The sequence below is a fragment of the Hirundo rustica genome, chromosome 2 (genome assembly GCF_015227805.2).
Source record: "Hirundo rustica isolate bHirRus1 chromosome 2, bHirRus1.pri.v3, whole genome shotgun sequence".
NCBI classification, from domain to species: Eukaryota; Metazoa; Chordata; class Aves; order Passeriformes; family Hirundinidae; genus Hirundo; species Hirundo rustica.
Window position 1 is genome coordinate 91252405 of NC_053451.1, and position 27163 is coordinate 91279567.

The 27163-nt window shown below is 38.8% G+C and overlaps 1 protein-coding gene across 2 annotated transcripts; it reads left to right on the forward strand.

The window, feature by feature from the left end:
* Positions 1 to 484: 484 nt before the first annotated feature.
* SLC5A7 (solute carrier family 5 member 7) lies at positions 485 to 27163 on the forward strand. 2 transcript variants are annotated; one of them, XM_040055631.2, is made up of 9 exons: positions 485 to 511; positions 1441 to 1663; positions 8851 to 8987; positions 11809 to 11965; positions 14566 to 14714; positions 18582 to 18725; positions 20516 to 20669; positions 21817 to 22034; positions 22757 to 27163. In XM_040055631.2, exons 2-9 carry the CDS (start codon positions 1486 to 1488, stop codon positions 23378 to 23380), a joined length of 1761 nt encoding a protein of 586 aa, XP_039911565.1. In that variant the 5' UTR covers positions 485 to 511; positions 1441 to 1485; the 3' UTR covers positions 23381 to 27163. The 2 variants fall into 2 exon arrangements, with proteins under 2 accessions (XP_039911565.1, XP_039911564.1); XM_040055630.2 differs by having other exon boundaries at positions 8851 to 8964.

Genomic DNA, 27163 nt, shown 5'->3' on the forward strand with positions numbered 1-27163 from the left:
CAATATGTCTTTTTAGATCAGCCCTTTCTTTTCTTCCTCTTTACCGTTGGTTCAATACGATCCTATTCCTTCCTGTCTCCCCTCATTCCCTTTTGTCTTCTCACCTCAATTTCACTTCCTAACCCTGCTTCCCTGCCATGACACGACAATCAGTCTCCCTTGAGTCATCCTTACTTCCCCCCAACGTCCCCTATCACTCTGACGTCTTTCCCCCTTCCTCCCCCCAGCTCTGACGGACGCGGTCCTCTCACCCCACTGAACCCTCCTCCTTTATAAAGGGATTTTCCTCTTTTTAATCCACGAGACCCCCGTCGCCGCCTCAGCGCTCGGCGCACCGTCGGCACCGCCGGGCAAGAGGCGATCCTTCCTTCGCTCCTTCCCTCCCCCCGCCAGCGGGAAAGCCCCGGGCGGGGACGAAGCCCCCGGCGGCCCGGCCCCGGCCCCGGCCCGGCCCCGCGGGATGGGCGGCCGTGCCCCGCGGGCTGCGGGGCGGCGCGGCGGCGGAGCGCAGGTGGGCGGCGGGCGCGGGCTCCTCTCGCTGCCCGACGGCGCGGGGCGGGGGCGCGGCGCAGGGCGCCTCGGCGGAGCGCGGAGCCCCCGGGAGGTAGGGCTGGCTCGGCCGGCTGGCCCCTCCGGCGGAGCCGTCGGGAGCGCGGACGGGTCCTGCCGGCGCGGCCGTGCGAGAGCGAACGCGGAGCGGCGGGGCCAGGACCGGGAGGGGGCTCCGGGAGAGGCTGGGTACGGGGCTGCCGCTGTTCTGCCTCGCTCGGGAGTTCGCTGTCGCTCGCTGTCTGCCCCGCTGTAGTGCGTATACTTCAACATTTCTGCCTTCCGACAGCTTTTAAGCCTTCCGTGTGCTTCCCATATTGTGAGAGAACAGATTCGTGCGTTTCATGCCGGACAATTAAACGTTGCAAAAAAGAAATCGCAGAATTTAAAATACGGGAGATGTTACAAGGGGGACAAGACTCAGCATTCCAATGCAAACACTTAAAAGATGTGGTTTGCTGTTGTAGCTATTACTTATACGTAGCTCTAGTGTGACTTAAAGCAGTTTTATCTTCAAAACAGAGATTTTTGTAATAGTCCACATGGCCAAGATCTTCTATCTCTTGTACCAAACTAGTCTGTGACTGAAGAGTTCCCAGACATTGAGGACTTGCTGATACCAAAATAATTCAGTGCTCAATAACTGACTTCTAAGGATAGTGTAGCTTTCAGCCACGTCATTCATTTCCCTTTGTGTTCAGAGACTATAACCACTGGTTGTTGCTCCACAGGCGTTTTAATTGGCATGTGACATTAATCTCAATTACATCTGAAATTCTCATTTCATAAATTCACTGGAATACTTTCTTTAATAACTGTCTGAGTGGTTTTGTACACTGATTCTAAAAGGCAGGCATGTTAAAAGCAGACCTATTATTGCATTCTCTCCAGAGGTCTTAATGAAATAGCGATAAAAGAAACAGCTGTTACTTCAACATGGCTTTCCATGTGGAGGGACTCGTGGCCATAATTGTCTTCTACCTGGCAATCCTGGCAGTAGGGATATGGGCTGCTTGGAAAACCAAGAACACCAGCAGTGAAGGAGATCGCAGCGAAGCTATTATAGTCGGTGGAAGAGACATTGGTTTGCTAGTTGGTGGATTTACAATGACAGGTATGTAAAAAACCACCTTTTTGTTTCCTAGCCAGCGTATAACTTGTCAGTTTTCCATCTGAATGAATTGCAATCAGCGTGTTGAGTAATGCAAAGTGGGTAAAATATACTTGATTTTTATCCAATTGTTTAATGAACAGCCAAAGGTAGCATCCTCATAAGAACAACAAATAATTGTAAATCTTAGAGGAAGAATATATTTTCATTAGTTTTCATATATTTTCATTCCATATTCATCTGTAGATCAGATATGTTTGGGACAAAAGTATGGAATTAATATAGATTAATTAGAAAGTTTTAAAATAACGGTTATTGTTTTTTAAACCATCCATATTTGTGCATTATTCTTGGGTTTGTTTAATCTGAGTAAAACAAAGTTTATAGGGGAAAAGAATGGTGGGAAAGGGAGAGTGTACAACATAAATTAACTTTCTAAAAGAAAATTGGCATAACTCCAAACTTGTAATTGTACAAATTTCAGCAAACTTATTTTGTGGCTTCTTTAAGCTTCTTCTTCAGCAGCTGGACAAAATAATGCATTACTCTCAATAGTAGTATCAGTAAGAAAAGGCTGGGTGAGGAAGGAAGGAAGAGCTCTTCACTGATTTTGTAAACAGTGTTCTCTGGCTCTCAGAGCCAGTCAAACCAGCTGTCTTACCAGGGTAAATAAGATAGTCACAATACCATCCAAAATCTCAAAACTTAGATTATGATATAGGAACAAAAATAGAGTATAGGATGAGTGAATTAGTCCACCATTATATAAAGGCAAATTAATTTTTAGGCATGCTTCTTTTTTTTTTTCCCCCTTAATTTAATCTAAATCCTGTTCAGGCAATGCTCTTTCTTTTGGTAAATTGAATTTATCTGACTACATTTATGTTTTGCTGTTTTGCCATTTTGCCCAGCTCTGCTTTCACAATTATCTAATAAAGAAGAGCTAGGTAAAACGAGGGCCAAAACTCTGCATTCTTTATTTGAGATAAATTCACATTCTTTTGCAGGGGCATTTTGCTCATTCAAGGACTGAATATTTAGATATTGAATAAAAAATGTTTGCAAAAGTCAATAAAGTTTGAATACAGTCAGATGTTCTACTTTTTGCACTGTGCTGTAATTTACTGTGTCACAAATCCTTTAGCTTCTAGTGCATAAGACATGATAAGAGTCTGCTCATAGCAAGAGCAGGTTAGATAACTTTCTGCTGAATGAAATATTTCAAGAGCACTGAAACCAGAATATTTTGTAGAAATGTTGGTTGCCACGAAACGATAAACATCAAATCAGGAGAGTCGAGATAAAAAAGGCAGTTCCCACAGAAGTGGCTACGACTAACAGCTTTGCATATAGAAGATACAAATTCTGGTCTCCTTAATCCTATTTTGCAGGAAAATTTTGTGTAACAGCTGAAGCACAGATGAGATCTGAACTGGGATTTCCTAATATCTCAGGCATGTTCTGTAGCCACCACAATTCACACCCACACATGTTCATCCTGTATTGTGCGAATTCTAGAGATGGCACAGCATCTCATCTTTGCACTTTGCAGTAGAATATCAGACTGATCCCAAAGCCTTCAGGTAGCTGAAACTCTCAGGAACTTTATACTGTCAGGGGTGACACTCTTTTTCCTCTATGCCTCCCTTAAATCTGGCAGTTAAAGCTTGATGTGGGCAACTACCTGCAGTTTCAGTTGTAGCAAACCACGTCTGGCGCATAAAGCAAGACCTGGGCACAAATCTGCTGAGCGAGGGGCTAGTCTGATTTTTGTCTCAGTGAGGGTGTTTGGGGTGCTCGGTTTCTAAAGTCAAAACAAAACAATTATGAAAGTAAGCTGATGAAAATCCACAATAATTTTTACAGGTTGATACTTTTTACAAAATGGACACATTATTCAAGGGCATACTTGCTTTTCAAAAAATGGTCGACGCTGATTTTCCCCTCACAGCCACGACTATTCGCAATACATGACTATTCCAACATAGTCTTTATATTTTTCAGGTTTAATTGTCTAAATATAAATTAGAAAGCAAAGCCTGCCCCACAAATGAAAAAAAGAATTGTTTCAAAGATCTCCAGAAAGGATGTTTTTTGTATGTACATGAAGCACTTTGGGTTGTGAGATAAGGCCTTATTCTCTCTTTTTTCCTGAGACAAACTCTACAGCGTTCCACGGGTATTGGCTATGAAAGTGGTAGAAGTCTCTAGGGTTATTTAGTGGAGAGGATGACAGCACTTAGCCTATAAATTTAAAATAAAATTCAGAACATAAGCATCGAAGTCAAGATTCCAGAGTAATTATAGCTGATTTTCTAAACAACATTGAAAAATCTTAAAACACTACCTATGAATAACAACTGTGCATATTTTTGGATATATGCTGCAGTCCTAAAGAAGAAAAAACTGTATCAACCAGGTACTGAACTACTGAACACAATGCCTGTTGAAGATTGAGTGTGTCTGCAAGTAAGAAAATAGGAAGAGTGAAAAGTTTGAATTGTGGATGGATCACAGCAGCTCATATTAAAAGGAAATAACATTGTACCATAATAGACACATTTAATCTGTGTATAATTTTTAAATAATTATACATAAAATTTTGCATTAAATACTAGTAGTCCTTATTTTTGTGAATGAATTTTTTTAAGAAGTGATATCTGCAACAAAATTGAATCTAATTTGATTTTTGTGATTGAGTTTAAACCTCAAAGGAAATAGTTGAGATTACATAACTAAATGCTCACAAACATGACCCGAAAGGTCTAATAATCTATTGATGTAATTTTTGCATTTTAGTTCAATAGAGCTGCATACACTTCCAAATGAAAAAGAAATATTACACAACCCTACTTTATTCAAATCCTTGGATCAGAATTTTCATTTTACAGAACTTCAGGAGTTTATTAAATTATTTGAGTGGTCAGACAAGGAATTGTTCCTGAGGAAATGTCAAAAAAATTTGGTTTCCTAGTATATATCAATATATACCAAGATCAACTTCTGTGTGTCTCACAGGAACTAGAAGAAAAATTGCACTCCTTGCCCTTGCTATTTCTATGATCATTTCTTACGGTGCATGTTTTAAATGGATGTTGGTATTTGCTGCATATTTTGTTCTTCAGATGGCAGGCAAAGAGAAGATTAAAATGGATTACCACATGAATGCTTCCATAGATTATTAGATATAATATTATTTTTGGCTGATTTAGGTAGAAACAAAAAGAATTTCACCAAAAATAAATGGATTAAACTATCTTTAAGTTGTGGCTTAGCAAATGAGGACCAGAAAATTAATATCTAAGGTTCAAATCCCATCCTATTTTATCCTTTTATTTCATTTCTAATGTATTTACCTGTGTCAGTGTACGTGTTGACTATCCATTCACCCCCTCAGAAAAAGGCATGTAACACCTTCCTAGAGTTCAGTAGTCCTTGACAGGTGTTCCAGAAAAGTGGTGTGCACAGGAAAATGGATTAGCAGCAATTTTTCAAACCCCAATCCAGAAATCAAGAAATAAAGTTAAAAATAAGTGCTATAACCTTCGTGCCACCTTACACAGCAATATCTGTCTGCAGGGCAAACAATGGAGGGTAATGACCCCTATAACATCACACAGCAGGGAATTGACTTGATCTCTTCCAGAAGAAAATAAGGGAGCTAGGCATGGCATCCAAGTGGCCCTTGGAGAACTTCTGTAGGAACTGTTGGCAAGTCAATGCTGGAACTGGAAGCCCCCTTCACCACAGCTGCACAACATTGGACATCTGTCCTTGACTATGGGATATTATTCCCACCTGTAACCAAGTATATAATTAATGTAGAATTCATGCTTATGCATTTTCTAGGGAAAGAGACAAATATGCTTCTCTTTCTAAGTATTTACTTTTTGATATTGTACACGGGTGCTTATTCCATAAGACTATGCTGCTTGAGACACAATAGGCAACACACATCCCAGGTAGTCACGGATTTTTCTGTACAGAGTGGCGTCCCTCAGGGGTCCATACTGGGACTATTCAGTGGCTTTCAAGGGGAGGTGGACAATGGGATTGAGGGCACTCTCAGCGAGGTTGCAGATGACACCAAGGTGAGTGCTGTGGTTGATACTCTAGAGGAAAGGGATCCCATGGAGATGTAGCTGGCCCAGTGTAAGAGGCCAAGTGTAAGATCCTCCACCTGGATCAGGGCAAACCCAAATATAGATACAGGGTGGGTGATGGGTGGATTAAGAGCAGCTCTGTTGAGAAAAACTTAGAATCACTGAACTGTAAAATCATCAGGATTGGAAGAGACCTTTAAGATCATCGAGTCCAAATGTCAACCCGACACTAGCACTGTAACCCCTAAACCACATCACCCAGTGCCAGATCCAGACACCTCTTAAACACTTCCAGGAACAGTAGCTCCACCACCACCCCGGGAAAACTATTCCAATGCCTGACCACCCTAACAGTCAAAATTTTTTCTCTTTAACATCTAATCTGAATCACACTTGTCCCAGCTTAAGATCATTTCACTTGTCATTTCACTGCTGGCATGGTAAAAGAGACTGGCCCACATCACTACATCCTCTTATCAGGCAGTTCTAAAAAGAGCAATAAGGTCCTACCTTTCTCAAGACTAAACATACCCAGCTGCCTCAGTTGTTCCTTATCAGACATGTTTTCTAGACCTTTCACGAGCTTTTCCACCCTTTGCTGGACACACTTCAGCACTCAATGTCCTTTTTAAAGTGAGGGGCGCAGAACTGGACACAGTACTAGAGGTGTCGAGTACAAGGGGATGATGTCTTTCCTGGTCCTGCTGGCTGCACTGTTACTGTCCTGTAGGCCAGGATGCCACTGGCCTTCTTGGCCACCTGGGCACACGTTGGCTCATGTTCAGCTGCTCTTGACTATCACCCCTGGGTCCTTTTGTGCCGGACCGTTTTCCAGACACTCTGTCCCCAGCTGGTAGCACTGAGCTGTTGTGACCAAAGTCTAAGACTCAGCACTTGGTCTTGTTGAACCTCATGCAGTTGGCCTCAGCGTACCTGTCCAGCCTGTCCATATCTTACACTCCTGCAGGTCAACACTCTGACCCAGCTTCATGTTATCTGCAGATTTGCTAATGGTAGACTTAATCCCCTCATCCAGATAATCAGTAAAGATATTAAACAGGACTAGGCCCAACACTGGTCTCTGGGACAGGCTGAGAGGGTTGGGGTTGTTTAGCCTGGAAAGGAGAAAGACCTCTGCAGACCTTACAGTACGTAAAGGGGGCTTATAGAAAAGATGGGGATCAGGGCATGTAGTGATAGGATGAGTGGTAGAGGTAAGGAAGTGAAGGGTAGATTTAGATTATATATTAGGAATTCTTTACTGTTAAGATGGTGATGCACTGGAACAGGTTGCCCAGAGAAGTTGTGGATGCCTCATCCCTGGAAATGTTTAAGGACAGGTTTGACAGGGCTTTGAGCAACCTGGTCTAATGAGTGGCATCCCTGCACATCACTGAGGGGTTAGAAATAGATTTTTAAGGTCCCTTTCAACCCAAACAATTCTATAATTCTAGAACTCTGGTAGGCAAATTATCAGTCTTTCCTCTATCTTAACTCACACTGTCAGGAGTCACAAAATCCCATATGTTTGACAACTTTTTATGTAGATTATGTCGCCTTGGTCTTCTCATTAAGGATCAGCCTTAACCCTTCTTCTGCAAGTGGTCCCATATGGGCATCACTCACCCCTCATCTCTGTAGTACACAATAGCTCTTGATAACAAAAGTCTACTCATAACAGGTCTCCTTGGGTCACTTCTTTTGTTTCAATCTTTCTCTGCACGCACACCTCTCATAAAAGTCCATTATACCATTTCCAGCAACAGAATGGTCCATTCCTGTGTTTCAAATTGCTGAAAGGGGGACAACTGTAATTCTGTGGTTGCTGGAGACCTTTGATTCTAAAGCCATAGTGCAATTCAGCAAAATACCCTCTAGTACTATTTGAGAGATATCACAGCCAAGCGGAAGAGTGGTTATTTAGCTCTTAATAAAATTTCTTAAGGAATTTTATTACATTTTCTTAATTCATTTTTCTCTCCAATTGTTTGTCTTAAACACAAAATCAAGTTTGTTTGTACAATGGTGGATGATGTGAAAATTCTGAGGAATGTTTAGGGAAAATACATTTCAAACTATTGTGACTTTTTACACAGAAACCCTAGCTATTCTCAAATGAAAAAGTAAAGGCTTCTGACACAAACCAAAACATCATTACAAAAATCTAGGACTTGCCATGGTCTGTCTGCCCTTGTTCAAACTGCAAAGTTAGATTTACAAAACTCATTATACTCATTATACAGCAGAGTTAATAAAAAAATTTTTTGCAAGAAATCTGCAAACAGGAAGAAATAAACCTTATTACTTAATTTGTTATGAAGTATTTTTGCAGATGTAATCACAATACATTTCTATGTTGGAGTTTTTCTCTCATATGTACCACTGATCCCAAATTCTCAAATGCAGAAACTTCCCATAAAGGCAGAGAATCAACTCATTAAGTGTCAGAGGTTGGTATATTAAAAATACTGCTTTTTGGAGAGCGAGATAAAATCAGAAATATTGGAGATAACACATATCCTTTATGTAATATGGCTCAAGGAAGCATAAAATAAAAGAATCAAAGTTTAGAACTTAAATAGCAACAAAACAGGACCACAACTCTATAGAGAAATATTTTGAGAACTCAGAGTTTATTAATATGCTCCATGTAGCAACAATTTAAAATTTAACAGGGTTTAAAATTTGGTTTTTTTCTATGAAGGTCACAGTAAATAATGTGTTCATTAAACTTCTGCCTAATTTAAATGTTCTTCTTCAGACTCCCCCTTATACCACTGCTTCATTTGTACTAACACAAACAAAATAATATATAAGTAATGGGGGACTCAGCCCTCACATCTTCACTGACTGTACAGAGACTTAGACACTTTAATGGTTGCCATTTGACTTGGTTTTTTCATATGCTTAGGCTGTAAATTCAAATTAGGGCTGCTTTTAATAAAAGAATGTCATGCCTGGCATTTTTATTGTTCATATAATAAAAAATAATCATATCATAAAGAATGACAATTTTATTATATGATGTGTGAGCTTTTCTTTCTTTGTTTGTGGACATTAAAGACTTTTCTATCTCTTCCTTTTCAGCCACATGGGTTGGAGGAGGTTACATCAATGGGACAGCAGAAGCTGTGTATGTCCCAGACTATGGTCTAGCTTGGGCTCAGGCCCCTATTGGATATTCCCTTAGCCTGATTTTAGGTAAGGAAAGACTAAAATTAATAGTCCTTCATTTTAAAGAGTTCTGATGTCTGGTCCATTCTTTGAAATTAAAAAAAAACAGAGTCTGATAAAAGGTTGCTGAGGTAAACTGGATCCCTTCTTCTGGTAGATCTGGCTACTGAACAATAAAACAAAACAGAAAATCTCTATAAATAGTTTGATATCTCAAATCTCCTAAACTTCTTGTCAAGACCTATTTGATTGTTAAAACCACATTCTTGGGGGGGGGGGGGGGGGGGGGGGGAGAGGGGGGAGGTGGAGAGGATAGAGGGTGGGGAGTTGTGTTTAAATTATCAAGAACAAGTTTTATATATTCGAGCTTTCTTTAGTTGCTTTTATGATCTGGAACACGACACAGGTGACCAGGTATAAGTGCACCTATAAATCTTGGAATTAGACAGATATCCTTTTGGGTTAGGAAAGTGCTTATACTTTATAGATCTCCACCAAGAATCTAGGCAACTTTTCTAATTTTGTGTAGGAATTATGTATCACATATTTCCTTAGACTGGAAACTATTTTCTTCAAACTGGAACATACAATCTCTTAAATGTAATACAAAACTCTAAATCATATGTCAGAATGCAAATGCAGAATCCAGATACATGCAGGATCAGAGTGTAAAATACTGACAGCATTTTAAGTTTTAATGCTGCAATAATTATGCAACTGTTTAAAAAACATGTTGTTACAGAAAAAAAGGTCCTGTGTTTTTCATATTTCCTTGACGTGACTGATATACTCACCTTGCTAATATTACTTGACCTCTCAGTCTATTTTGAGTATATTCTCAGGGTCTTCCTACCTAATCTGTCCCTTTGTTTCCTTTGGTTGCTTATCCAGATCCTCTTTCACATTTTATTTCTTCCTATACAACTTGTTTTCCTTCCTCTTTCTTTTTTCCCCTTGAAAATGCTTTCCAATGGCCTTTCTTTGTTATCCTCACTTCCCAGGCAGAAAGTTTGCCCGCTGGAGATGTTCCTCTCTGGCACGTGCACTGCCAGCTCTGGCAGTGGTTGCTGTCCCTGAGAACAGCTCTATCTGCTGTGAGGAAAACAGTGACTGTAGAAGTCTGCCTGGAGATTAGCTGGTGTCATTATGAGCTCATGAGGGTCGCCATCCATCGATGTCATTAACTGACTGTTAGGATTGGAGTCACAACCGTCTTCCCGCCTCTCAGCCTCTGCAGAATTGACACAAAGTAACAATAGTCCAGAAGAGTTACCCTCTCTGCTTGTTTTCAGCTGTTTATAGACACACAGACTTGTTTTCCTGAAAATTATAATGGCCACTGCGGAGGAAACAAGTCCGTGTGTGTTACTATGTATCTCTCTGTGGAGCACAAAGAGGAAAGAAATTCTCTAGACATGATCTGTACATGAAAGTTTGAGGGGAGGAATTCTTTATCCTTCTTCAAAAAAAAATAAATCATCAAATTTATAAATACAAGGCTGGGGGAAATATTAATGCTTCAGGCAGGAAGCATTTAAGATTGATGCAATCTCCCTGTTTGTTCTCTATATGATTTTATTTTCCTTATTTTTTCAAGCAATTTAGTTTTAAAGGTTAGAATACCTCCTATTCCCTTTGACTGATGTTTGAACATCCTAATAGATTATGTTTTCTTCTTCTTCTTTAATTGTCTTTTGCAATGATGGCATAACAAGTAGAATAGGAAAAGGATCCATTACCAACCAAGAATCACCAAAAAACACAAAAACCCTGAAGGTCTTCTGCATCTACCTGGCTAAACAGCATTCACATAAGCACTGTAAATTGGGATGACCCAGTACCTTCTGTTCAGGGAACTGGATGAAATGAACATATATGAATTATAAAAGGCAATAGAAATTTGGAAAAACTTCTGCACAATATGATGAATAAATGACATATCTTGTCATGAGGAACCTAATTAAGGGTTGCCAAATGCCATACAGTATATCTTGTTGGGAACTGACAGGGTTTTCAGTTCATTATTATACCTTATACAGCAGTTTTACTGTGGTAGAAATCTACTTGGTTATAGTCATATGCAGATCTCAACTACACAGGTTTCCATACCAGGGCTCTTTCAGCTTTCCTGAGATAGGTCCTTTCTTTTCCCCAAGACAGAAAGAATTTGAGGTGAGGAGGCCTTTGCACATTTTTGTACGTATCCAGCCCATACACCAGCCATATCCAGCCCATATACCAGCCAGGAAACATACATAGGTGAACATACATAGGTGAAATAGCTATATGACAAATATTCATGGAATCTGACACGGGCAGAACTCAGAAGACTTCTGACCTGTCCTGCAGGTGTAGTGAAGTTTTATTTCAAACGTACATTATGAATCTGAATTGTCCTGAAAGAATCAGATTTGCTGTGTGTGTACTAAACCACATGTGAAATTCTATTTTGGATTCAGGAATCTCTGACTGTTTTATTTTTAGAGCACTATGTGAAACTTCATGCGGGATTCTGGTCAAAGAATCAACAGGATTAAGTGGAAAAGCCATTCCCTTAGACTAATCCAAAATTAGACAAAACTCTGACAACATCAATGATGGGAGATTACATAAACTAAGCCAGAAAAAATTTTTAAAAAGTCTTTTTTAAAATTACTGGACTGTAGATACTAATGGAGTGTGTGTGTTTAAGTAATTCTGTACACATATGTAAGAGTTTCCAGAGGAAATTTAGGTATACTTTTTACTTACACCCAAACAAATGGTACTGGTGAAATTTTCGTATCCTTAACTGACGATGCATGTTTTATCCCTTAATGGTAATGCATTTCTAGACTGCAGCTGGTGTCTTACACTGCTTTTTGTTTGTAGGTGGCCTTTTTTTTTGCAAAACCCATGCGATCCAAAGGCTATGTGACAATGCTGGACCCTTTTCAGCAGCTTTATGGAAAAAGGATGGGAGGACTACTGTTTATTCCAGCTTTAATGGGAGAAATGTTTTGGGCTGCTGCCATCTTCTCTGCCTTAGGTAAGGAATAAGCTGTATAAATATTGATTTATTACAGGTAGAAATTATTAAGAATATCAGAAATGCATTAAAATTCTGGCTCCAAATGGTAACTATTTTAGCCAAATTATTTAGACTGTGACATTTCTAGGACCCGTGCTAACTAGCAAATAAATCCAGTAATGTTACCCCTTTATTATTTTGTTAAGGGAAAGACATGCAAAGTATCTATTTATTTTCATGTATCTTTAAGTTGCCTCTTTTCAAAGAGTATGAAAGGATTTAGGAACAAATTTCTGTTAATAGCGAGAATGATATAAGTGATTGCAAGTTCCCCTTTTGTGTCAAATCTGACCCAGCTTTTCTTTTACATCTCTGGGATGAGAGAAGCCAGTCAAAATTTCCCTTAATGATATGTAAAAGCATTTCCAATGCAACTAAACAAAAGAATCCTTTGCATACAGGAGATCTACATATACAGAACATTCCATAACACAAATAATAGAAGTAAGCCAGGTGCTGATCAATAAATTGAATAATTCTTTAATTCTAAATGGCTTTCTTCTTGACAAAATTAAGAAAATACTTTGGATCCAAGAAAAGATTTGGAGAATTAGTAAAGCTATGACTCAATAGAAAATCACTCAACTACTCATCCAGTCCTGAAAAACAAATCAGCTTCCAGGGTTTTTAATTATATTTCAGGCCTGAATTTAGCAACCCCTTTAAGAACAGAGAAAGCCCTTGAGTTGAAGCACCAGTAATTGACTTTTACCAACTAATCATACTAATAATGCACATGCATGTGGTAATGCCTTCTAGCATAAGCTATTTTAAACAAAAATTAACTTTTGAAGGTACTCTCCAACTGCGCTCTGATGAACTGCAAAGCAATGGGGAGCTTGTTTACCACAATTTCATCACAAAATCCTTAAAAGACTAAGAAAAAATGCATGCTGAGGTGATAGAAGTTGAATAACTCGAAGAACATTCAGAGTATTTGGAATATTTTTGATTAAGGACAAGCCATTCTCTTCTATTTCAACACAAGAGGTGTGAATACCTTTCTAGATTTATATAACAGCCATCAATTAAAGATTGTCAATGATTACAAAGATAACTGAAGATTTTGATGTTAACTATTCTGTGAATAATCTAGTCCCTTTTTCACACCTATCCTCACTGATTAATATTTAATCTCAGTACCCTTGACTACTTGCTCTTCACCACGTCTCCTTGCTTGGCAGGGTTGTAGATGCAAAACACTTTCCTTAAAGCTGTGGAAGAGGTTTGAGATTGTAATTCTTAAGCACATGAACTTTGAAGGCTCATTGTGCAGCAAAAGCCATATCTCTCAACTCCCAGAAGCTCTTACATATCACACATCATGTTGTATTCTAAGGCCAAAACTCTTCCACATATGTGCTCCAGAATATCCATCTACAATAACTGCAAGCACTAAAAGTTGTTGCAAGATGTTTCATTTAAATCATCCTAATTAGACGGAGATTAATTTTTTAAACATGGTCTTAAAACATTGCAATCACTTGAAATAGCTAATACATCTAAGGGAAATGTATAACCATCCTGATAGGTGCTGGAGGGGCAGTGTAGGACAACACAAGCTATTCAGGAGGTTTCTTGAGTGCACTGGCAACAACTTCCTGACACAAATGATCAAGGAGCTGATGTAGGGAGGTGCTCTGTTTAACCTATTACTTAGACACAAGGAAGAACAATTCAGAGGTATAAAGGTCACAGGCAGATTTGGCTGCAATATTCATGAGATGGTGGAATTCACGGTCCTGGGAGAGGGGAACAAGGCAAATATCACAACTGCAACCATAGACTTCAGAAGAGCTGGGCCTGTCCAACATTCTGCTTGGAAGAATCCCATGGGAGACTGTCCTGGAGTCAAGAAGAACTGGTTGATATTCAGGGATCACCTCCTCCATGCTCATGTTCATCCTAACAAAAGGGAAAATGTAGACTGCTGTTGAATGGGATGGGGCACCTGGTGACAAAAGATGTGGAAAAGGCTGAGGTATTCAGTGCCTTTTCTCTTTAATTCTTTGCTGGTAAGACCAGTTTTTAGGAATCCCAGGACCTGGGAAAGTCCAATACAAGGAAGACTTGCTGGAAGAGAACCAAGTTAGGAAACTTCAAAATACACTGGACAGACAGAGTTTCGTGGAACCTCGGGAGGATGCAGCCTGCAAGTGCTGTGGCTGCTTGTTGGTAGCACTGCAGGAACATTCTCAGTATGCTTCTGAAGACTGTGGCAATCAGGGATGTGCATAGCTGGTTTTCCCAGACAGAACAAGAGAGTATAGTCCTTACAGACCTTGAGCAATATGAGGAAGTGCTGTTGGGATTCTTCTCTCCTGTTTCCTAAGAACTTGCAAAATGACAGATGCTAAACTTAGACCAACAGGAGCATCTCTTTTCACATTCCATTCAAAGGTGCAGAAAGAGTGTGCAGAATATAGAGGGTGGGATTATTAATGCTGTTACTAAGTGTCAGACAAGAACCAGTGTATGCAACTTAACAAAGGTGGGCCTTCTCATCAGACATGCTGTGATATACACACTAACACACAGTGCTTTGATTTTCCCCCTAGGTGCGACTATAAGTGTTATCATTGACATTAATGTCAATATTTCAGTCATTGTTTCTGCCCTGATTGCCACTATGTACACACTTGTGGGTGGGCTTTATTCTGTGGCCTATACCGACGTAGTTCAGCTCTTCTGCATCTTCCTGGGACTGGTAAGTTTGGCTTTTTTTGCTTTATTTTGCCAAGGATTTTGCCCTGAACAGCTAGAAGTGCCAAGTGTTTCCTAGGGTGTACCAGGCACAGCATTGTTAACCGGTCAGACACACAGAGTGCTGACTTTAAAAAAGTCTGCGTTTGCATCAGTGTACAGCCCGTACTTTGGAAATAGTGCTGTCCAAGAGGTCTGATTCTTTGGCTTTCTTCCAGCCAGTCTGGCAGTCCAACCACTCCTGCAATTTTCCTCTTGAGTATACATCTAACTCAGAATAGGACTGGTGCAGACTCCTTCCCTGTCTGTCTATAGGACTGTGACTCAGGCACTGGAAGGAGGCATCAGACATAGGAAGCTGTTGGCAAAGTAGTCCAGAAATGCTGTCACTGGACCTGCAGAGTTGACACTCTTCTGCTTCTCTTTTCTGTGGTTGTCAGCTACACAGCTTAGTTAACCTCCTGTTAACTTAGTTAACTTTCTTGGTTTTTTTCCCATTTCCCTCCACCACCCTTGGAGACCATAATATAAAAGATCTCACCAGATGTCTTGGCTGTTTTAGTGTGATAGTGTGAATATCCCTCATCAGCTATCAATGATATGCTAGTGGGTAGTCTTTTATTTACTGCTGTTCTTTAAGCCCCATATTGAAAAACATCAGTGTGACTGGGTCCAGATCACAAGGCTGCAATCAAAGAAGCTGCTGGCTTTCTTTGCCAGTGGCAGTAATAGACAGTCACAGGTGTGCAGAGAACTGCTCTATGCTAAAATAAATGGAGTGGCTCAAGATGAAGGAACCGAAGGGCACCTTGGGGGCCTGGCATTCTTTGCTTTCAATGGAATTCTTGTGCAGCTCTAGGGAAATTGCTTCAGCCCTGCTTCAGCCAGTGTTTACACAGGTGGTCAGTAACCAGCTCTCTGTGTACTCTTACTCTGTGGCATCTTACTGTGAGGACTATGGCCCTTAAGAGATTTAATGGAAATGGTGCTAAATATCCTGAAAAAGCAAATCCAAGTTCCAACTGCCCACCTTAAATGAAAAGTTATTCTAGACCTTCTTCCCTCATTTCCTTGCTCTTCATCTGAACAGTATGGAAAATACTCTTTATAAATATAAATGTTAATATTTGGGAAACATTAAGTTTCTACAGATGGCATGCATTACCAAAGTTCTCAAAACTGGAGAAAAATCAAAGTACAGAAATCGTCTTCCAGTATGATCAACTCACGAACCACTAGAGAGCCAGTTCCTATGGGAATAATATTAAAATCAGGATAAACCTGATGGGGGGATGGGAAACAAATGAAGGTTGTACAGAAGTCTTCCAAATTATTAGATCTATAGTTAGTGTTTAGCTAGTATAGATAGCATTTTGTTTAATTCAGGTTGGGCTCTTTATGTAATTTCCCATTTGAAATAAACAGCAATAATATAATGCTGAAGAATGCATAATCATGAACTCAAGAGTGAAGACACAGTATCTAAATGGTCATGCTCTAGAGAGGCAGGTTTAGATGAGATGAGACACTCTCACAGTAGATGTCACAGCAGAGGATAGCACAGGTTCAGTTATCCCAGCTTCTCCTCCAAGCTCTGGAGCAATTTTTACTCCCACTGTCACAGAGCTTTGCTGCTCCTGCCTCTAATGTGTGGTTTCTCTCCTGGTCTTATCCAACACAAAAGTCTTGTTGTAATCACCCCTGTTCTTCCTTTCAGCCACAGCTTTTTCCTTAGGCTTCCATAACCTCTACCCCAGACACTCCATGTGCACCCTTGTTTTTCTCTTTACGGCCTCATGTAGCGTCTCTCCTTCCTTCCTGACCTTCCTGTACCCACACCTGCAATTATCATCTCTTCATATTTATCTTGCCTGGTGAGACTTCCCTGAGCCTGTATCCCTACCATTAACTATCTCTTCAACTCATCTGTATTATCAATTCCCCATTCTAAACTCTATGTTTTCCCAAATAATTCCCAGGAATAGTTCAGGGCTGTCATTTTTGGCAGGAAAAGGAGTCTAAATATATAGATGCAAATGATGACATCCTAGTAAACTGCAGGGCCAAAGAAAGTGCCTTGATTTGTTTTATTTACTAATGAAAAGCTAGTCCTTGAGACCGTAAAGAGCTATGTTACTGTGAGGAACTGGGATGGTTTACAAAAGCTCATAAAGTATTTGCAATACAGTACCTATTAAATCCTGGGCAGTGGGAAGCAGACTCCAGATGGACTTTCAGACATCTACCCTACTGAAAATCTCAGCAGAGTATGGCCAACCTACATCTGTTCAGAAGCTCATCACTTGTATGTTTGACATTGGAGATTCAGAAACAGGAATAAAAAAATCCGTTTGACATCATTGTTCCCCCTGAATTTCTCAGGAAGGACAGTATTCATATTCATTAATTTTGACGATATGTTTATTTTTCCCTCAAAATATCTTGAAGATGTTTGAAAAATTTTGGTGCTCTTTTACAAAAAAGTTCAGACAGAGATTGAGAAGGGAGTCTTTCTGCCCAACTGCTTAAACTGGCAAAGTTTAACAGAGAACAGAATTTTATTGCTTGGGATAAACAGCCTGAAAAACAGGCAGTGCTACAAAATTTTCTTCAAACATTAGTGTATATAATTGTGCAACAAAATAGAGAAAGATGTTTGACTTTTCCCCTCTCTTCTCCTGTTGCCTCTATACACTTAACTGTGATCAGTTGTGATTGTGGCAGTCTGTGGGAGATTAGGGACAGGCGGTCGGAAGATATCGCGCTGTACGGGCAGACAGAACCCCTCCCTCAACTCTTAGTTGGTTAGTGTCCTTGATAAGGTAAGCAATACCTAACATGTAACGTAAGCAGACGGATGTGATGTAGCAAACAGAGGTTTTATAACTCCATGTAACCAGTTAATAAACGCCATTAGCCGTCCACCACACTGGTGTCTGTGAGCTGATGGACCGAGCAGCCTGGGTGTGGCTGCCGTGTCGTTCCTGAACCAGGTCACTACGCCTCAGCGGAGGTAGCAGCAGTCTGTGTGGTTTTGGATATCACAAGATCCTTAAGGATGTTGTGCTTGTGATGATCTAATCCATATAGTGCAAAGCTGGGTTTTCACCTCAGCTGAAGCTGCTGAGTTTCTCCTCCGCAGAAAGTCAGTGACTTAAACAATTGCAAAATGACTTTGCAAGTAAATACACATAGAGTCAGTCAATGAAGGAATTGGACCTACTGGCAGAAACCATCACTGGGAAGACTTTTTGATTTAGATAAGAACCAAAGAGATTGAAAATAGTCAATAGAGCCCTAGAAGACATCTGCGAGGCAGAAAAGTGCTGTAACTGGGCTAATATTCGTTTTAGAGGAAGAGAGATGAAGCTGCACCAACAGCAATGCTGTCTTCTCACAGTCTGCCAATACTTAATTTAGTATTGAATGAAAAACAAATTCCCAAGCCTTCCCAAGATGTGATGTCTTAAGCCTGTATTCTGCCAAGTCCTGATGCTGTTACATAAAAATTTGTATGCAAATATTTCTCTACTGTGTGGTCCAGGAAAGAGTGTAAAAAATATATGAGGAGGTTAGGTAAAATACAACAAAGTTGTATAAAGGCGTCCTTGCTGCTTGTTTTGCAGTTTCCATTGATTAATTCTCTGCTCACACTCCCCAGGACACATGTGAGCTATTCACTACCAAGCCCTCTGGATTTCAGAGATGTTCCACCTTCACATAATCTGACTTTTTTCAAGTCATCTTGATAATTTGATATTCAATCTGTAGCAAGCAAGAATAAGAAAACTAGATGAGTGCTAATATTAAAATTTCACAGATTGAGAATATCTTCTTTAGACCTGAACACATTGTTTCTCATTGGTTACAGTGGATCAGTGTCCCCTTTGCCATGTCCCATCCTGCAGTAACAGACATCGGGCTCACGGCTGTGCACCAGGTGTACCAAGCACCTTGGCTTGGATCTATCAACTCACTTGACATTTACACATGGTTGGACAATTTCTTTTTACTGGTAAGTGGTGATTTGTATGAAGGAGTGAAGCATTTAAGCACTTACACCATGCTACTGTGACAGCTGAAAATAATAGAGTCTAGTTAAGAGTTTCCATCAAACTGAAAACTTTTACCCTCTTGACTCCTGCTTAATATTTCTGCACATTTGAATGATTTCAATGACATATCAGCCAGCATTGCCAGGAAAGCAATTTAAATATTACCAGGCTGAAAGAGCTGACGTGTTAAAACTAAATAATAGTGTGCAGCTAATGCTTAACTAATGTCATTGTTGGCAGAGGAATTCATATATTGCAGAAGGCAATAAATACATTATACAAATGATTAAATATGCCTTAGGTATAGGTGAAGAAAAAGCTGTGCAGAGATGGATGGCAGGATGGATAAATTCATGCATGCACACATGCCAGAATAAACCAAGGTCTTTCATTATTTAATACCTATATATTACACATGGGATCAGTGGTTATTAAGTACTTTCCATTAGAGGATCTAGAAACACATGCTAACATTTTCCATTCTCAGTGTGTCCCTATGCAAATTGGTTTTATCATCATGTCATACTTTGGGATTACATTTTCTGGCTATTTTTTAAAATCATCTCAGCCAAAAATCTTCACTTTTTTTTATAATTGGTCTATTAAAACACGTTGTTTTATTCAGCATTCTCTGAGAGGTCTAAAGTATGACATTAACTCAAGTGGCTGTATTCTCTCCTGTATGCCAGAAGATTTCATTTCTGCTATTGACCAAAGGAAAGTTCTGATATTGCCAAATTATGACACATTTTCTTTTCATCTTGTCTGTTTCATTATAGCTCAAGAAATTTACACATTCTTGGAAAGCTTTGATAAAGGAACATTATTATTGAGGCAGCAAAGTAAAACAGTCATAAACAGCAAGTCAAAAACTGGACTTGTCTGTGAAACACTGATTTAGTCTCTCTGTGTGCATGAAGCTATATGAAACACCTGTATACACACTTTCTGGTCCAAATGACTCCTGCCTCATTTAGTGTATAGAACCGGGTTATGAAATTTGCTTGGTCTTCTTTCCATGGTGTTTAGAGACACACACTTGGTTACTTAGTGGAAACTATTCAAATCCTGCTCTCAAGACAGAATTGGTAGTGCTCGAGTTTCCAACCTTTGGTAATACTGTTTTGTGTCATATTTTGCAGAAATATTTTTCAGTCCCATCAGGATCTTCAGTTATATAACCAAATAAAGATAAGGGTTTCCACCATAAAATGAAAATGTTCTCTTTTTTTGGCTTTGTCTTCCATTTCTATTGGTATTTTATTTGCTTAAGGTAGCAGGAGAATAATTTTTCAGATGCTGGAGTTCAATGTATACAGAATGTCTCGCCTTCTGTAAATGACTACATGCATTCACAAAGGAAGATATCAGAGTCTAATCTATATTTTAGTGGAGAAGGAGTATTAGAGGGCAAATTTCAGATATGAAATATGAAAATAGTGCTTTTCATTAAGTTTTATCAAGTCAAAAGACTTGGGCGTTACAGAGACTGTGGAAGTGCAGTGTTAAAGCTAATTATATTAAAAATATACTTGTCTAAAAGAATGGGATATAAGTGGACTTACACAGGTTTGACGTTGCTTGTGAGAATGAAAGTTGCAGTTAATACTGGCTGGCTGATAGTCAATAAAAAAATTAAAAAGTAGCAATATGGCTTTCAGCATTCAGGTGATCATTGTGCATGTTCTCTATATGGTGATAGTAAAATGATTCAGCTACCCGCCAACACAGCATGCTGTTGTGTTTGCAGACATTAGGAGGAATTCCATGGCAAGCGTATTTCCAGAGAGTTCTTTCCTCATCTTCTGCCACATATGCTCAAGTTCTGTCATTCCTGGCTGCTTTTGGCTGTCTTGTGATGGCTATTCCTGCAGTACTGATTGGTGCAATTGGAGCATCTACAGGTAAATGATTAGAAAATCATTAGTACAATAAATGTAAAATGAATAGTGCAATAAGTGTATGAAAATAGATCTTGTGTTAGATATAGATGACATATAGGTTAGATAGCCAGGTGGGATCATTTTTCAACTCATGATTCCTTCAACAGAAGACTACAGAGAAAAACAATATTATATAATATTTCTCCCAAAGGAAATTGTTCCTACCACAGTGGATGAAATTAAATAATTTTGTACATACTAGATATCTACAGACACAATACTTCTATTCAATGTTTGCATTAGATTCTGGTGCTTTTATTTGGTTGTAACAGTAATAATGGGGAATGGCTGATGGAGCTGTGGTTTTTCAGCCTGGAGAAAAAGAGACTGAGGGAAGACATTTTGCTCTTTACAACTACCTGAAAGAAGGTTGTAGCAAGGTGCATCTCCCATGTAATTAGCAACAGGATGGGAGGAAATTGCCTCAAGTTGCAGCAGGGGAGGTTTAGAATGGATATTAGGAAAAACGTGTTCAACAAAAGGTTTGTCAAGCACTGCAACAGGCTGCCCAGGGAAGTGGTGGATTCACTACCTTGGAGCTATTTAAAATATGTGTAGATGTGGCTCTTGGGGATGTGGTTTATTGGTAGGCTTGGCAGTGCTGGGCTAATGGTTCAACTCAATGATCTTAAAGGTGTTATCCAACCTAAATGATTCTTTGATTTATCAGAAATTTCTTACCTTGACCAATATATACTTGCCAAAGTTTATCATAGTGAGAGTGATCCCCATCACAGTGACAGTGTAAATTGTTAAAACTATTCTGTTGGAAATATTTACATTGTTTTGAGCCCTGTCTGTAATCCAAATGAGTAGTTGAATGCATCACAAAAATGGACCACACACTTCTTTTATTGAATAAAACGACATTTATGAGAAATTTAAATGTTATTTTAGGGACAAGGAAAAATGCTGAGCAGAATTGAATCTGCCTAACAGAAACTAGCATGACGCTGCCCCTCTGAAATGCCATCGATCTGGCCCTAGTATCACACTGATCATTGAATGTGCATGAAAATGTGGTAATATGAATAGCTTGCGACACATGAAGTCAAGAAGTGCGGTGGCTGCTAATGTTACTGATGCGATACTGGTGTCCATGTTGCAGCTTGGAACCAGACTGAATACGGCATCCCTGACCCCAAGAGCAAAAAAGAAGCAGACATGATTTTACCCATCGTGCTGCAGTACCTTTGCCCGGTCTATATCTCATTCTTTGGCCTCGGCGCCGTATCTGCTGCTGTGATGTCCTCAGCTGACTCCTCAATTTTATCAGCAAGTTCTATGTTTGCTCGGAACATTTACCAGCTTTCCTTTCGGCAAAATGTGAGACAATGCTTTTGTTTTTACTTTTAGAGAAAATTAACTAGGTGATACATGGACTATAATTTCATAATGAAATGCCTCTTTCATGTTCTTGCCTATAACTAGAAAAAAAAATTAATTACTAACAGTATGTTGAATAACCTGAAAATCATAAAAATAATTATGGTTGTGACTGATGACAGAAGTGAAAAAGCTGGCTTGGGGAGGGCAGCTGTCAAGAGTTCTCATGGAACTGCAATTTATCCAAACAGCTAATTACTGTTGTTGCAAGTGGAAGTTCTACTTAAATTCTTCACAAAATGAGACATTTTTCTAATCTTTTATTTATTAGGAAATCATTTATCAATAGAATGGTCTAATGAGTTGGAGTTTTTTCTTAAGAAACAGAGAAGAAGAAATTCTGATGCTGACAGGTTTTTTCTAGTTGAGCCATATTGTGATTCTCTAAAAAGTTATTTCTTACACTGCTGTTTTTTCTCTTTGACTCATCATCAAGCTTTTTGCTATGTTCAAAGGGTAATGGCTTTGGGAATGGCAACCATAACCCTTAGGGTTTTTTCTCTGAGCTTGAGATTGAAATAGAGATATTAGTTTGTAATTATTATTGAATTAATCATGCAAAGCTTTCTTTTACAATTCAGTATTTTATACTGACTGTATATAAGTGTAGCCATACATGCATAGACATGAAAAAAACCATCTAACACTGCCCTTTTTTGCAGGCTTCAGACAGGGAAATTGTATGGGTCATGAGAATCACTGTTCTTCTGTTTGGAGCATCAGCAACAGCAATGGCACTGCTGGCTTCATCAGTGTACGGCCTCTGGTACCTCAGCTCTGACCTCGTTTATATCATCATATTCCCGCAGCTCCTGTGTGTGTTATTTATTAAAGGAACCAACACCTACGGTGCCATTGCAGGATACCTCTTTGGCCTTGTCCTCAGAATAACCGGAGGAGAACCGTACCTCTACCTTCAGCCCTTGATCTTCTACCCTGGCTGGTATCAAGATGATAACAACCTCTATATCCAGCGATTCCCATTTAAAACACTGGCTATGCTCACCTCCTTCTTCACTAATGTCATAGTCTCCTATTTAGCCAAATATCTGTTTGAAAGTGGGACTTTGCCACCAAAGCTGGACTTTCTTGATGCTGTTGTTGCCAGATACAGTAGAGAACACATGGACAAAGCGACTCTTGTAAAAAGTGACAATATTGTATTAAATGAACTTGCACCTGTGAATCCACGACACAGTCTAACTTTGAGCTCCACTTTCACAAACAAGGAAGCCTTCAACTACGTCGATTCAAGTCCAGAACTGTCCAACACTGAAGATAATTAAAAAATCTTATAGCCACAGGCAAAACAACGAGAAGCAGGATATTCAACAAAGAATAGTAAGAAGCATTTTATCAGAATAAAGGCAAGAATTGGGAACAAAATGCCACTGCACATTCTTTAAGTTGTGTCTAGGAGCAGGAGCATCCCATGGGAGGAACTCTATTCTGCTATTATCTAATATGTTGGATTAGATCACGGAGTGTTTACTGAAGTATACACTCAATCCCATTCCTTCCATCCAGAGCTATATACTGTACAATTAAAAAAAGTATTTAAAATTTGAAATATAGATAGAAGAAAATGTACAACAGTTCTCAGCTAGGATATCATATGAAGAGATTATAATACAGCAAGTCTGAAATATTATCACTCAGCATTTTATTGGCATTAAGTGAAAATATACTGCCACAGCTATAAGTGATTTATTACTAAAGAGATAGTTGCTTGAGCAAAGACGGATAAATAACTTCCCTGGAGTTTTTGTCTGGTAATGTTTTTCCTCATAAAGAAATTTATAATTTAAATTTAAATAATACAATCTAGTATTTTATTATTTGTATGAGACAGCAAAATGCACAAACAGTAATAAATTCCTTATAGGAGTGGCAAACATGATGTATTAATTTTTGAAAGTTAAAATTAAATTACCAGTTTAAAATTATGTTATACCTGATGTAAGACAACCATAAGCAAAACATGTTAATATAGGTGTTCTCTTTATTTTTCTGTGATTAGTGACTGTCACCAAAATTCTTAGAGCAATACCTGGAGTTGAAATTCAGCTTGTGAAAAATGGCTCTTATAGAAAAACTCAAACTAAATAGAACTTTTCAGTCTTGGGAGAAGAAGCCTTATCTTGACTTATCATCAAAATGAATACAAGCAAAGCAGTCTGACACCAAGCAACTTCACCAATGAAATAAATATTGAAAAGTAAAGAGAATCAAGAAGGCTTGAAAATAGAGATGAGAAAGTTTTCCTTGCAGAAAATTCCCAATTTTCACTTACTAAAAAAAAGTTATTTTTAAAGATGCCAAAAAGTCTTTTGGCTTGGTCATGCTGGAATTACTCTGAAAAATCCAGATTTTCCACAGATAATAACATTTCCTCTAAAACTTTTCAAAAAAAACAGGCTTGCTGGACAGTTTTCCACATCTACAAGTGTTTGCCTCTGAAAGCAGCTTGGAGAGGAGCTGAAAGGAATGCTGAACCCACAGACATAGTGAGAGACACAGTGGTGTCTTCCACTAAGCACTGGACTCCTTCATGGACCCCTGTGCTCCCGGCCGTCACAGGGAGCCTGCAGAGCAGCAGCAGGTGCGGACAAGACTTGGCTCACAAATGGCAATGCTGGCCAGAAGCAGCAAAGCGGGGAGATGAGGCCTCTGCTGACTTTGCCCAGGCTGGCAGAACACGCAATGTCATTCCCACTTGCCCACGGCCAAGATGATTGTGTCTGTCCCCATTGGTATGTGCCTTTCTCAGTGCGAGCTCTAGTAGCTACATTTCTCTACAATTAAGTGTTATGCTCCAATAATTCTTTTTAAAATCTGTGTATGACGCAAAAATGTTCAGCTGAAATCCAGATATCCTCCTGTTGCTGGTCACCAGTGAAATTTCTTTTTTTAACACTCAGAGCACGAGGAGTTTTACTGGAGGATAGGAGATGTAAGAATAGGTTTTGCTGCTAAAGGAAGAAGCCATCAACTTGTGCATTCAATGCTGACATAAGCTTTCACAAGGTTGAATCCTTAGATATGTTTTGCTCCTTTTGTGGAGCATATATATATATATTTAATATATATATATAAAACAGCATATATATATATTTAATATGTAGAGAAATTAATTTCAGAGATGTTGATTATTTTTTTTTTCTCCTTACACTGCATTTAAAAATAACACTGCAACTCAGTTCTGAATATGCATTGTGACCTGCAGTACTACTGTAGTTACCAATACGGAGTGTGCTCTGGGTGGAGAGAATCAAAACCAAGATCTGCACTAAAAACTCGGAAGAGCCAGTATAGCAAAGAAATGAAAAATTCCTTCAAGGTGAGTGAATTGGCTACCAGCAAAACTTAGAGTATCACAAATCAAACACGAGCCCAGCAGTATTAATTCCCCCATAAACAACAGAAGCGAGATGAGGAAATAGACTTTATAGAAGAAAGAGGGGAAGAACAGCCACTGCTGGATTATTCTCCATTTTCAGCCCAAATCCACTAGTCTGAATCTCTTCTTATGGGAAAATATTAAGTTTTACCTTTACGGTTTACCTGCTTATATAGCCAATGCCTTATGCTGCTGTTCCAAATTAAGTTAGAGGATCCCATTTTACAGTCACCTGTAGGCCTTCCTAAAAACTTTTCTCTTACCTCAGTTTTGTCCAGGCATTGCTAGAATTTCACTATGAGATGCTGCATAGTGACCAGATGCTTTGAATACAGCAACATTTCTATATTACTTATTTCAAAATGCTCAGCTGTGAGGGTAAAAGGAAAGGGAAGGAGATCGAGCCGGAATAATTTAAGCAATTTTGATTGAAAAATAAAAATATATTTCTTTTGTATTCCATTGTTGCCATAAAAATGTAAATGGTTTTTAAATGCTCAAAAAAAGGTATGTAAAAAAATGTTAGTCCAAAAATTTCAAACCAGATGCTTTCAACATTATCAGACTGTTTTACACATTCCATCTTACAGATTTTTTTTTTAATTGATGTGATTTTATGCAGTATTACTACTTAATGGACTACAAAAACCAAACCAAACCGTCCCATGCGAAGTTTGTTTACAGGTTTTATTGCCTTAGCTCATCTCTCCTACTATTAAATTTGTACAGAATTGTTCATATAACAAAAGTCCATATCTCTGATTGATAGCTGTGGAAAAACAAAACAAAACAAAAACTAAACAAAGAAAACAAACAAAAACTCTGTTACTTCCACAAGCAAAAAAAACCCAACAGGACATGATTCTTTAAGCAGATTTTATTTTCAGAGGAATGATCAGTTGTTCTCCCCTTTTGCAATTTGTGGACAGCAGTACTGTGCAGTAAATTGGATTTATAATCAGTGAAGCAAACAGCTCATTTTCAGACACTGAGGTTATTGTTTCTGAGCCTACAATTTTAAGATAAAATATTCATGACAGAATCATACATTTTACTTTCATAGTCTTAACATTTGTGAATAACATTTATTTGACAGGGATTTTTTACCTCCTTTGCATGAGATGTATTCATAAAATCAAGGTTGATAACATAGCTGACATGTCAAAAAATTATTTCATCTCTACTTGTCCAAATGGGATGGTATATGTATTATAAACAAACCATATTTTTGTGAACCTGAACTGAATGTAAACATTAAGTGGATCAAATAAAGTTAGATTTAGTCTTTTATTTTCATATAGTACAATATTTTAGGATTTCAAATAGAAGTATTATAGAAAAAAACTGTTATTCATTTTTTCCTTCTGCCCTTCAAGTGTATTGGTCAAGTTCCATGTGCAGTTAGTAAATAATTGTAAGTCTGCTATTAATCAGGGCAGTATTTGTGGATGTACTTTAAAAAAAACCAAATAGTATATTTTTGTCTGTGTCAGAAATGTTATATTAAGATTATACTTAACGAAGCAACTAGGAAGCATAATATAGATATATATGTTTTAACTTCATTTGTATTGTATTCAATAGCGTCCATGCATTTCAGGAAAATACTGTCTGGTTTTGGGTCTGTTTTGTCCATCTATTAAAAATAAAGATGTTTATTTTATTATCA

Coding starts and splice junctions, on each gene's coding strand:
- SLC5A7 (XM_040055631.2), top strand. CDS start 1,486: ATGGCTTTCCATGTGGAGGGACTCGTGGCCATAATTGTCTTCTACCTG. Junction 18,726..20,515: donor TGGACAATTTCTTTTTACTG/GTAAGTGGTGAT, acceptor TTGTGTTTGCAG/ACATTAGGAGGAATTCCATG. Junction 22,035..22,756: donor AGCTTTCCTTTCGGCAAAAT/GTGAGACAATGC, acceptor CCTTTTTTGCAG/GCTTCAGACAGGGAAATTGT.